At 45.7% G+C, this 12,606-nt stretch overlaps 1 protein-coding gene across 2 annotated transcripts in view; it reads right to left on the reverse strand.

The window, feature by feature from the left end:
• The window catches only part of LOC126536375 (very long chain fatty acid elongase 4-like), an 81,786-nt gene that overhangs the window by 10,091 nt on the left and 59,089 nt on the right, over positions 1-12,606 (reverse strand). The window contains exons 3-6 of one of the 2 annotated variants that reach the window (XM_050183306.3): positions 11,550-11,668; positions 9,912-10,099; positions 3,999-4,079; positions 1,452-1,623 (exon numbers count right to left, since the gene is read on the reverse strand). In XM_050183306.3, coding sequence (XP_050039263.1) covers positions 1,452-1,623; positions 3,999-4,079; positions 9,912-10,099; positions 11,550-11,637 — 529 coding nt within the window. In that variant the 5' untranslated portion in view covers positions 11,638-11,668. Of the gene's footprint in view, positions 1-1,451; positions 1,624-3,998; positions 4,080-9,911; positions 10,100-11,549; positions 11,705-12,606 lie in introns of both variants that reach the window. The other variant, XM_055073961.2, reaches the window with a different exon arrangement.

The following is a 12,606-nucleotide window of genomic DNA, read 5'->3' on the forward strand; positions in this document are numbered from 1 at the left end:
ACGGGCACGTCCGCTTGGGTGGTGTAACGCCAGCCGCTGCATATTTAGCTGAAACGTACCATTTTATTGGACTAGAGTTCGCATTGTACACGCGTACAGGTCTCTGTTTGTGTGTGTCTGTTCAAGGTCGTGAAAAGATCCCCATGACGTCACGTAGATATTCTTGAGTGACTGATTTCACGTTTTAACAAGACAAAGGGACAATATGTACAGTCGCTCGCTATGAGAGGCTCTGTAGTGTAATTTTGAACGTGTGGTACTTTCCAACCAGTACCTATGAAAATCACAATGCACGAGCGTTTTTGCATTCCGCGTGCCCCTATGGGAATGCGGTCGCCCGCAGCTCGAAGCTGCGACCCCGTGCTCATCGACAAAACTCCATAGCCACTGAGGCCACCACGACGAGCACTTCACGTCGTATTCGTGGACGCTTTATATTCTTGCAAATTCAGAACTGTCCAGAATATTTGCATTTTGGCACATAACGGATAAAAGTGATCACTAGGTGGTGTTTGCGCTTCAGACATCATTGGTCGCTGACAGCGAAGCTGCGCCCTGCGGACTATGACCGGGGTCACTATCGGAAGACCTGCGTAAAAAGCGCGAGCTCAGTCATATCCAGGACTCGGGGAAACCTTGATCAAAGGGTCTGGCCTTGATATCTCCGCAGTGACCGGCACGCTGATTTCCGTACATGGGTGCAAGAGGACTTCTACCACATACTACGTTGCTGCGCGGTACAAGATTGCGCTCAATTGTACAGCTAACTTCGAACGCACCGGAATGTCCCCCACGAGAAACAACGCATCGGTATGGAAGAAAAACTCGTTTAGTCCGATCGCGAAAGCATATACTGCTTCGGTTAGTTCGACTCCCCACTGATGCCCCCTCATGCACGTAGCGGTTACTAGAAGTGGAAAACAGAGACATATTCAAATAGACTACGCCACTGGTTCCCTTGGGAACGACAGTGTCGTTAGCAATCTGTCCTGCAGTGATGAGAGTTTGCGCTGTGCCCTGAGCGATATTTCTCTTGGCGATTTTGTCAGCGCCGACGATAGTATTGTGGTCTGCGGGCCCACTCACGTAATACCGCGGCAGCAGGTGCACCCTTTCGGCCGCTCTGCTCCGTCGAGGCCCGAGCCAGTGTCACGAGCACGCGGGGCGCGTGACGTGGCGTCGCAGCCAATGGGAAGTTTCACTGACCGACAAAGCCACGTATAGTTATTGTAATGCTGTATTGAAGTGGTCTGTTGATGACGGACTACTTAAAGCCATAAAAAAAGATTTGGCTTCTTTCACTTTGTCGTTGTTTGTTAATTCGACTTTTCGGATAATTCGACCAAAAACTTTTGGTCCCGCAAGGGTCTACTGTATACCTGCATATAGCTTTCTACCATGGCTTAAGGACGACCTTCCACGAATTAAGTAATAATAATAATAATACTAACCGGATCCTCCGGCGACCCATCGGATGCCGATCCACCAGAAGAAGAACATGGTCGAGTGGTGGTACACGTGCAAGTAGGTGAGCTGGTTATCCTTCTTGCGAAGTACGAAGAACACCGTGTCCATCAACTCGATCAGCTTGCTCATGTAGTACCACCACAGTGCACGTGCTATCTGCGAGCACGCACCACGGGAAAGAAAGAACAAATGAAACGTATACAATAACAATGGTTAAGCGCAGTCTTGAATGTCATATAGTCAATTCCAGTAGCTCAATTGCTCACTCACTAAAAGGGCTGATGACGTGCATGGGCTGATTTTTAGCTGCAAGCTAAATGCTGCTGATGAAGAAAGAAAATTTAACGCCTAACGTATTATTTTATTGCTTGCGCTTCGGTATGAACTCACCTAAATATTCGGTATCAGTTACTGAAATAAATTTAACTTGTTGCATTTAGAAAGAAATGCGTGAAATTGTAGTGTGCTCCAGACTCCTAATTTTGATATGAGCGAGTCTTCAAAAATATCGTGTCATGACGGAAACCAAAGTAAGCGAAGCCTTCATTAAGCATTATGGAGCGTTGATGCTCGAAAACTTAGATACATGACAAACCGTAGATGAATAAATTGTACAATATACCCTGTTTAGTAGGTTCTTCCTTTTCGTCTTCCTCACAACACATTGATAAACGAGAAGAAAGGGGATTAGCCGAGGGGCCCAATATTTATTAGTCATATCATAAGAAGCCAACAAACACTGACACCAAGGACAACACAGGGGAAATTACGTGGGCTTAATAAATGGAATAAAGAAACGATAAGTTAATGGAAATGAAAGTGGATGAAGAAATAACTTGCCGCAGGTGGGAACTACCCCACAACCTTCGCATGTCGCGCGCGATGCTCTACCAATTGAGCTACCGCGGCGCCGTTTCCCTGTCCACTTTCTTGGGTATTTATGCTTCCTAGTAGAACCCTGGGAGTGTTTGCTAGCGCCACCACTCGCACACCTTGGCGGCGGACGTGGAACGTCCTTTCTGCCGCATGCGTGACGACAACGTGAGCCAATTAGTATCGAAGTGCCCAGCACCAGAGCCAAATTTCAGAAATGAGACCTGAAATTTTTTTCCGTGATTCGATTCTTTACTTGAAACTTTTAATCCATGACCCGGGAGTTACCTCGTAGCATTTGCGCCTGTGAAATCAATGGTATTATTTAATTTTTGAGCCACGTGCAATGAGTTAACTTCACCGCATAAAGACCCTCTGCGCAGTGAAGCCGCCATATTGCAAACAAGACGTAGACGAGCGTACACCTGTCGCTGTTGCTCATGCTCTTTTCTCGTGAGTAGTAAAGGCAAAAATTGCAATTTTACTGAAGCGCTATTCAGAAGTCCGCGATGTCAAAGCTTCCTCGTGGCATCCGGTATCCTTTGCGAAGCCTACCGCTCATCGCTTCACGCGATCAGTTAGTCTCTGTCACCTGTGCGGAGAAAACTTGCCTTTGTTTTGTGCTCCATTCTAACAGCAATAATTTAGCGATTTTCTTCTGGGGAAAGAAAAGGTGCGCGTTATAATAAAAAGAAATCGGTACTTGTTTTCTGTAGAACCAAGAACTATAGAATAATTCCACAGTAAAACGTCAAACTACCTTGTCGTCCTCCGAAACGGTTCGTGGTAATGTTAGCCTTGCTAATTTTTTTTTCTGAGCTTTCTGTATATGTATATTTTCTTTCCGGAGTCGGTCCTTTCTGTACCAGTGTATCTCTGAAATTCCTCCACCTGCTACAATGCCCTCGTGGCGCTGGAGGTATTCGCATAAATAAATAAATAAATAAATAAGGATATAAATAAATAAATAACGTATCAGCAATTTACTTCGAAGAGCTTCTGGGCGCTTTTTCGGTTTTCCGCAGGTTAACTTAAGACACGTTGACAAACAACTAAAGGAAGTCGCGTACAATACCTTCGTGCACTGCCTATGCTGGACGCATAGTTAATCACTCTTATTCGCAAGTGTGCGTGTGTGTGTGATCGCTCTCTCGAATGAAGGCAGTGGTAAGATTTCTCCTGGCGAAATACAACCATTTCCTGGGCGTCACGGAAGCGAAGAAAACATTTGCTCGGCGTTCTAAACGAAAGCGACGCAAAACACGCACCCCAACGGAACGGGTGTTTTTTCAACGATCTACCTGTGTTACATTTCATCACGCAAAGACACTGATATCAGTCTAGAAATAGTCTTTTACACTACACATATTTCCCAAGGAACATGCAAAATTGTAATCATTTCTACATCTTCGGAACTGCTGTGCTGTAAAAATGTAAATTGGTTTTATAATAATTTGTCATCATCCCCCCTTCCCCAAGCCGCAATGATCTCCTAATTAGTGACTCGGCGGTTTTATGATCAATAAATAATAACGAAAAAAAAATTTTTTTGCGGTTGCACTATTGTCATAATAAAGAAATACAGTTCGTTTTCATTTCTCTACCGGGTGTTGGCAGTATCGTGAATTCCCTTTTTTTATTTTTTTATTGATACTCACCCTGATCTCCCACGGATTGTCGCTGTAGTCAACCAGTTGGCACAACCAGCTGTATCTCCGCTTGGTTATGCAATACAATATCTAAGAAACAGAGAAGAAGTCATTAACTTTGAGCAACGCACTTGCGATTGCCTTCGTTTGCGTTCGCTCGCACAGGTGGGAACAACATCTCAAAGGTAAACTCTGCAACCAATTTCTTTTTTGCGAAATGAATTTTTTTTTGTCATCTATACAAAAGTACTGCACACTTCGTAAAATGAACCCGCCGACGTCAAGAAACGCCATGCCGCGGCCATGACGCCACTTCAGGGCACCGCAGCGGACTGTAATGTTTCCGACGGATTCCCGGTGTTTGCTCAGTACTTATATACACCGTGGCTGACACTCTTTTGAATCAAGCGAGACATCTTTCTTTTTATAGAAACTTAAGTCTTTTTGCTTCTCCTGCGGAAAGGGCTGGAGATTTCTGTTTGAAGTGTCTTGAATGTGCTATACACGTAGGGTTCGTTAAAGTTAAGCCGCTAGAGGTGTGTCTTCATTATTCGCGTTAAGTCTGACGGCAGCTGTACGTGCAACTTAGTGCTGCTACTTTGAACATGCCGCGAACGTCATAGAGCGTGTTTCCGAGGCATCCGTCTCGCGTCTACATTTCACTAAGCGTCAGTCGCACGCTGGGAAATCACGGTCGGCATTGATCATATGTGTAGTTGCTTATTCAAGCGCCACTTGTATACGAAACATAACTTTGTCAGTTAACGCAGCGTGGGCGCAGCGCATTGTGAAACAGACGCGCTGACGACCCTCCAAAGGACGCGCTCGATAGTATACATTTCACGTGGTTGCTGCGGACTGCGCGGTGGGGTGCTGCATCAAGCGCTCGTTAAGGCCTCTTGTTTCCTGCATAGAGTTTCCTACAAAAATTTGCGTCGCTTTCCAAGATGTGATGCGGCGGCTGAGCGGCTATGGCTACAGAGCGGATTCGGTCACGCGCCGGGCAGAGGGCAGCGTTCGAATTTAGAATTTGAAGAGTTCTTAAAAATAAAAAAAATGTAAATAATCAAAAAGTTGACAACTACGCCTTGCTTACCGCTGCACCTGAACGACTTGTATGAGCGGAGCCGGCCAACGCTATTCAACCAGATACGACGCTACGCGAGTCTGTACAACGCTTTTCAAATATACACAACGCTATGAAAGCATATACAGGGTGTCCCAGCTCACTTCAGGCAAGGTTTAAAAATATTCCAAGGAAGCGCGCGCTGCCACAGAAGACGACCGCCGAAGGCACTTTCCTCGAGAGCTGACATCACCTACTGACCCGAATGGCCTCCGGGTGTGCGTTCACGGCCCCCACTTTAATTCGCTCTTCTCCTATATCATCAATTTCGGCCTGGATTCTCCGACATAGAAAAAAATGGGAGACCGATCTATAGGACTGGAGGCGAGTATTTGATTTCTGCTTTAAATAAAGACGTTTTTACCACCGCCAAAGCACTTCTAGGAAGACGCGACCGAAAGCATGTTGTTGGCTGTATGTTGTATGGAGCAAGCCACGTGATCTCTCTTTATTCTGCTTTATTGCACAATTAACGGCCACGGCGGCCGCATTTCGATGGGGGCGAAATGCGAAAACACCCGTGTACTTAGATTTAGGTGCACGTTAAAGAACCCCAGGTGGTCGAAATTTCCGGAGTCCTCCACTACGGCGTGGCTCATAATCAGAAAGTTGTTTTGGCACGTAAAACTCCATAATTTAATTTTTTTTTATGCACAATTAATATTCGCTAAGCAAGCTCGCAAGTATACACTTCGGAGCCAAAGTTCCCCTGAGAAAGTTGTAGAACGTTCTAAGAAACATTTGATTCAGCAACTCCTACCTTCCTACTTATTTTGCGTAATCGTTTCTTCTGCATCCTATAGTATGTCCGCAAATTATTATTTTTTTAAAAGCCCGTGAAATGCCCGTTTTCGCGCCGCAATCGCGGCGCTCTCAAACGTGCCGCGTACGAAGGAACAGCGCATCTAGCCTTGTGTGTTCCCGCTCAAAAAGTGACAGGGCGGTACCGCCACATGCGTCGACTGTGCGATTGACGCGAGCGATGTGCTTCTCTCGCGAAGATTCACGATAGCAATAAGTAGACCAAGCAGAACACCAGGCTCAATGCACTGTTCGTCCACACGCGGCACGTTTGAGAGCACTGCAACGGCGGCGCAAAATCGGCCATTTCACGCACACCCCGGGCTTTCTTTAGGTCACCGAATAATTTATACGTAACAAGGAGGAAGTTAGAAGCTGATGAATTGGATGTTTCTTCCTCATTGGGTACACTGCTGTGAACTTTCGCGTTGAAGTTCTGCCCTGATATTCGTACTTTCGGATTTGATTAATTAATATTGGTAAATATGTAATTAAGCAGGATACCATAAGATAGTGTGATTTGCTCCGCACAATATCCCACAACATGAATTTGGTCGTGTCCCTCTAAAATGATTCGGCATATTTTTAAACATTGGCCACCGTTTGCTGGGACACCCTGTGCAGCGCTACACATCCACACGCAACTCCACAACTCACAGCGCGAGGTGTCGGACACTTCAAGCCCGACAGGTGCCCTATACTTGTATTCGCTTCTACCTTGTCTTCGACGCCTTCCATACACGCGAAATCTAAGCATGGCGCGGACACCTAACGTCCCCTAAACGTAACGGCGCGAAACAGTCACCAGCCGCTACAGCTGACAAAAATCCGGCTCCAGTATGCATGGGCCAATCCCGGAGCCAGTGAAAATCGGGCAGTGTCACGGAAATTTACGTTAGTTAATTATACGATGCACGGTTATGTTTAAGGTGTTGTTTATGTACATAAACCGTTTTGTGGTGCCTTCGAATGCATTTCGACAGTTTACGATTTCTTTCTGTGCGTACCTGGTGCTGAAACAGCTTAAAGTGCATGGAGCAATCCCGAAGTCGGCGTCATTCGTTTTACGTATAGACACTTTTCGTACAGCAGTTTGCTCTAGAGGAAAGAGATGCATAGGGCTTTTGGCGACGCGCCGCACGCTGCATCAGCTAAAGCGCACGAATACGAAACCTTCACGACTACTGCCCTGCTTCTGTGCCATCAGCTGTCGGAAATGCAACAGGGTGTTCGCTAACGCATTATGTTCCATTCAGGCTGCAAAATCTGGAGCGCTAGAGGGAAGACGTGAACAGTAGTTGGCTGCTAAAATAGTGACAGGTTTGTTAAGGAATGGAATGAACGTGCCTGACCAAGTCCACGGTACCGCTGCTTTACAAAATACTGCCTGTGTTGCCGGTCACCCTTCTCAGTGCGCGACTTTCCGTGAGAATAAAAAAGTTCACTCATTCGCTAAGGCTGTATCGCTAACATCGAAAGAAATTACCTCAACACCAGAAAGTCGGCAAGAGTGAATAGCGCTCGTTACTAGGGAGCAGCGCCGCTTTCTGACATATATATATATAGTAATTAGTTATATATATATATATATATATATATATATATATATATATATATATATATATATATATATATATATATAATATATTTATAGCACGTTAGCTACACGCATCCAACCCAACGTGCGCGCTAACTTACGTTCACTCTATCGCCAACGTATCAATGGTAAGCGAATGGTCACACACTTGAATCAATGCGCCGAAATATGGGTTATGACAACCATTAATCGACAGCACACGAATGTTCGAAGCTAAGCGTTTCGTGACGGTGCACAGGGTAAGCGAGTAGCGATAATAGAACTTTGCTACAAGCTATTACAATGTAAAAAAAAACACATCTACGTCCCAGGCTTTGTGTGCAACAAGGACATACCTATCGCAGTTGGGCACAACCGCGAGCAATTAGGTAGAAAATTAACAATCAGATAGCGACCGCAGCAAGGAACATTACTGAGTCAAGAACACGACAAACCGCTAATTAAAAGTGTTGGTCAAATAAAGAAGGAAGAGCAGAACTCACCGATCCTCATTTAATGCATAAGCGGAAGGTTTGGACAGCTTGGAATACATTTCTAGCCCCGTTTTTAATGCGATCACCGTAAACGCCGCTCGCGCCATTTGGACAAGGCGTAATAAGTTCTGAAGCTATGGCCGAAGCTTCGTGTTGTACACCTATAGTCGCCGTCTACGATATCCGTCAAAACAGAGGTTTGCTGAGCCGCACCGGCCTGATGCACATCCATTGTAAACATGGTAGCAACGAAGACAGCTGAAGCAAGCAATGGGCGCGTCACCATGAGATCAAACATGGCGGAATCCACGAGATCGCCGAGAAAAAGAATCTATAAACTCACGCCACAAACTTCCCATGTGCGGCGCCTGTATTGGCTCCGCCAATAAAACGTTGGCGTGCTGATATTTAGAAGTGGGCTTGAAAAAAAAAAGAAGAAAGAAAGAAAGAAAAAAAGCTTAAATGATCAGCTGTCCCTTACAACATCCCTGATATGTATAGCGGCATTGGGGCATTGAAAACCACCGGTCGATCCTTCCGAGCAACCTGGGCGTCTGGACCTGAAGCAAGAATACGCGGCGACATTATCTGCAAGCAACTCGTGAAGACTACTCCCACCCGACTCTCAGTCGTCTGAGGAAATCGCTAGCGAACTTCTAGTGCTCTTGTTCTGAAAAAGTTGCACTAAATTTTAACAGTGGTTGTGCTTTTTTTTTCTTTTTGGCTCTTATTACCCATGATGATGCACCAACAACATAACCGTTTGCGCAATCCTTGAAGCTCAATGGGCGACGGCTTTCCAGCACGCAAGACGGCCACAAAATTTGGTGCACGGTTACATAATACCTGCTCTACAAAACTTCGCGTGCAGGCCACATCAAGCAAGCGACGTTTTTCATTGCAAGGCGACGTGGTCTCTACATGAGTGTAGCCATATGGGCATGTTGGTAGGGCGCTTTCTACTTTGCTGTAGCGCAGACAGAACGGCATAGAAAGTCACATTAAACCACACACTGCGCTGTTTGTCTTCAGTATCCTTTCTCTTGTTCTATTTTAAGCACGTGTTGGTATGATTTCGCTTTTACCTAACTTCCCTTGGTTAATCAGTGTCCTAAATACAAAACAAGCCTTTGTATCATGTTTTACAAACTTAGCAGATACTCCATATATCTTTATTTTTGTTGTCATTTCTTTTTTCTTTGTTACGTTATTCCCTGTTCACTGGTGCTATAGTGAAACTGCCTCATCAATGCAGTGTGTTTACTTCACCTCATATATTGTCGTACTGTGATCATTCAACATTTAAGGTAACAGCTGCTCACACATCTTATTACATTGCCACCAGTCGCTCAATCAATCAGACCACATGAAAAAAAGAAATTCAGCTGAAAACTTTTCGCATAAACTGTTATTGAGAGGGCTTGCGATCAAGTTCTTGTCTGCTTTGTACATGGCGCTGCTGATGTAACTACTCTTATTCATCTATCAATGTTTCATGTGCACGATGCCTAATTTACGCAAGCAAGGCGCAGATATACTACATGGCTTGGTGAAGCCTCTATGTTTGATGTGGCGTTTTGTGGTGCCGCTACCTGCCATCATTTCGCGAATGACAGCCTTTGCCTCCGAGATATTGGTGCCCACATTTTCGGAGTCCCCCCCCCCCCCCCCCTCCACCACCACGGACATTTGTGTGTTCTTGCGTGATTACACATCTGACGCACGAACGGCTTCAGACAAGAAGACACGAACCGATGCAAGCACTAACTATAACTTGTCATCGCAAGCGAAATTTTGTGCGAGTATATATCTCGGAGGCACATATGACACACAGGAAGCTCCAGACAAGAGGCTTCACGAACCAGCGCGGGCACTAAGCATAACTCGCATTCGCAAGCAGAAGTAGTGGTAAGCACCGCTCATACCTCTATGGCGATATACAGGTTGAGTGCGGCGACCGTGAAGTTGTAGATGACAAGAAAGGGCTTCAATTGGAAGGGCGGCCTCGAAGCCATGATGCGGGGCCCGTACCGAACCACGCACAGGTAGGCAGCGATGATGAGCAACATCGGGATCGGTGACTTGACGAGCAGCCAGTTCTCCGTCCGCCGATCTGCGCCGGCGCACAGCAGCATATGCGTTTGCTAGCGTGGCAACATCCTCAAAGCTAGTTAGGCGTGTTAGAATTGTAATATTTAATGAAATACAAGCATTCCGAGAAATTGGGCTTCGAACATGGCCTCCGAATATCTCCTTCGGAAAACGAAGACAAAATAACGCCCCACTTCTTTACGAGCAATGAATCTTTCACCTAAGCTGGTGTAGGAAATACAAAGACAGCGTAAGGAAGAGACCACCTCGATCAAGTATAACTGTACTGAAAAAGAAAAATATAAATTCTCCTCCAAAACCGGTGCCTTGAATGATATAATAAATTTTGAATATTGCACTCACCCAAGTAACAATAATTAAAAGGAAACTTTAGCCAGGTTCCATCTCCGGTTTCTCATATTAAAACCATGTAAAATGCAGAAATGCCTTCATAGGCGATCGCTTAACCACTTACGATGAAATTTGTTGCACTGAAGAGAGAAAACCATTACAGCTCCTAAGGAAGCAGAATTGTTATCTACAGCTACAATTTCAAAACAAAAATTGTCAGACATTGGTACATTTCAGGGAGGAAATGAAGCCCGATGTTTATTACTGCGGAAATTCCGCACAATATACTGGTATCAGATTACAATAATCGGCATTTGTTAGGTCGTCTAAAGCTGTGAAGTGTGACGTATTAGATTATGCAGTCTATTTGAAATCGTAGCATCGTTTACGTGAACTTTACAAAAGTCATCTTCACAAACTCTTGGTGGAACTAAATGTGGTGCGTAATACGACTGTTTTTTTTTTTTTTTTTTTTTTGCTTTTTCCGCTTTGGGTGCTCAGTATAATTGCAGTCTACAGAATTGTGCATCCACTTATGAAACCTCGCACTTGCGCTTATAAGATGACGTACAATGATGGCACGCATTCACACCCCACTTTTTGCCGGAAAAAAAAGAAAGCAACATTGACACTTGAGAAATGCTCGTATAAAGGCGTTCTGCGAAAACGCTACCTTTGAAGATCGGCGTTTTCTTACTGATATGATCGTTTCCTCCCAATCGTCGACAACAGTGTCATTGCTTGCTGTTATGAAACACGCACGGAGCTTATTGTTAGGCAACAAATTCGCGACTTCGGCAAGACTTCGGTGCAAGATCTTATTGGCTTGCAAGACATGCCAGCAATTGCTCCGCGCGAGAGCTTCCCTTAAGGAAAGTTTAGCAAATCCAAAAGCTATACAAGTACGTCCTTCAGTGCACCGTCATTTTAGAAGTGCAGCGCGAGTCAGTTGAACAAGACAACGCGGAAAGTGAAGCGGAACAGGACACAAGCCCGCAGTGTGTTAGCCACTCCGCGCACGATGCCGTCTCATACTGATACGATTATCGCAAATCGGGATCTAGGTGCCCCGAAGATGTCCTCGTCCCGGTCTCCAGAGTTAAATGCGTTAGATCTCTTACCTGCGAATGAAGTACACCATAGGTACGTCTGGTAGAAGCTGGTGAAAGGCCAGAGCAGCACGGTCAACGCCTGCTGCGCTAGCTCCATGGTGCGTTCCTGTCAGCTGCAGCAGCGGACCCTGCAGCAAGCCAGATGTCGACGACCGCGTCACGAGCTGTTCGCGCCCCATGCGATTCGAGTCGCCCGTCAATGAACGGAACAAAGTTTGGATGCGCATTGCGGAGAGTATTAACGGTGATTGAGCAACATTAAAGTGCACGACAATAACGAGTTTAGATCGTGCTTACTGCTTTATCACCACTGCTGCGTGTACGAGTCGTGTAGAGGTGCTCATCAATAACTGGGTCACATGTGGTTGTCAGCCTATAAGGGAGAGGAGAACATTTATTTCGGGAAAGACAGACACATCGGTTTGAGGTACATTTCTCCAGCTTGCTATACTCTACACTTGGTGGAGGAAAGGAAGAGATGGTTGTGTCAATTGACGACGAGCGTGAATAGTATAGGGCGGTAATATGTACAGATCCGTTCAAGCACTGTCGTCGACAGACTTAGGAACCGAACACCGCAAATGCATTTCTGCCTCGACTGCAGACTGAGCTAACGCTTACCGCTGCACGTAACAGCTTAGCGTGTGTCTTCTGTTCAAACGTCCGACGTCCGCTCCTTAGACCCTGCCTAACGTTTTCGGCTGTATATTCCGACGGCGGCCTGCACGTATTTCTTCAGTGCATTTCCAAATAGCGCAGCATGCAAAAACACGACTAGCTTCCGGGACGAATAAATGCATAAACGCGCGGTCAGGAACGCACGTACGCTTGAGGAGCCCACAAGCGCGCTCGTCCTAAGCACGAGGAAAGCATTCGCGACCCACAGCAGCTGTCACACTTCTCCCGAGAGACGTGCGTGAAACGCTCCTGACATGTGCCGGCAGTTTAACGAGCCTGTCTGCCATAGACTGTAGTAGTGGTCTCAGGTTTGTCTTTTCTTTTCTTTTAGTTTCTTTTTCTTTAGTCTCACTTACACGTTCAGCTTAAATAGCCGTCGTCTCGGTCT

Source organism: Dermacentor andersoni, chromosome 4 (genome assembly GCF_023375885.2).
Source record: "Dermacentor andersoni chromosome 4, qqDerAnde1_hic_scaffold, whole genome shotgun sequence".
NCBI lineage: Eukaryota > Metazoa > Arthropoda > Arachnida > Ixodida > Ixodidae > Dermacentor > Dermacentor andersoni.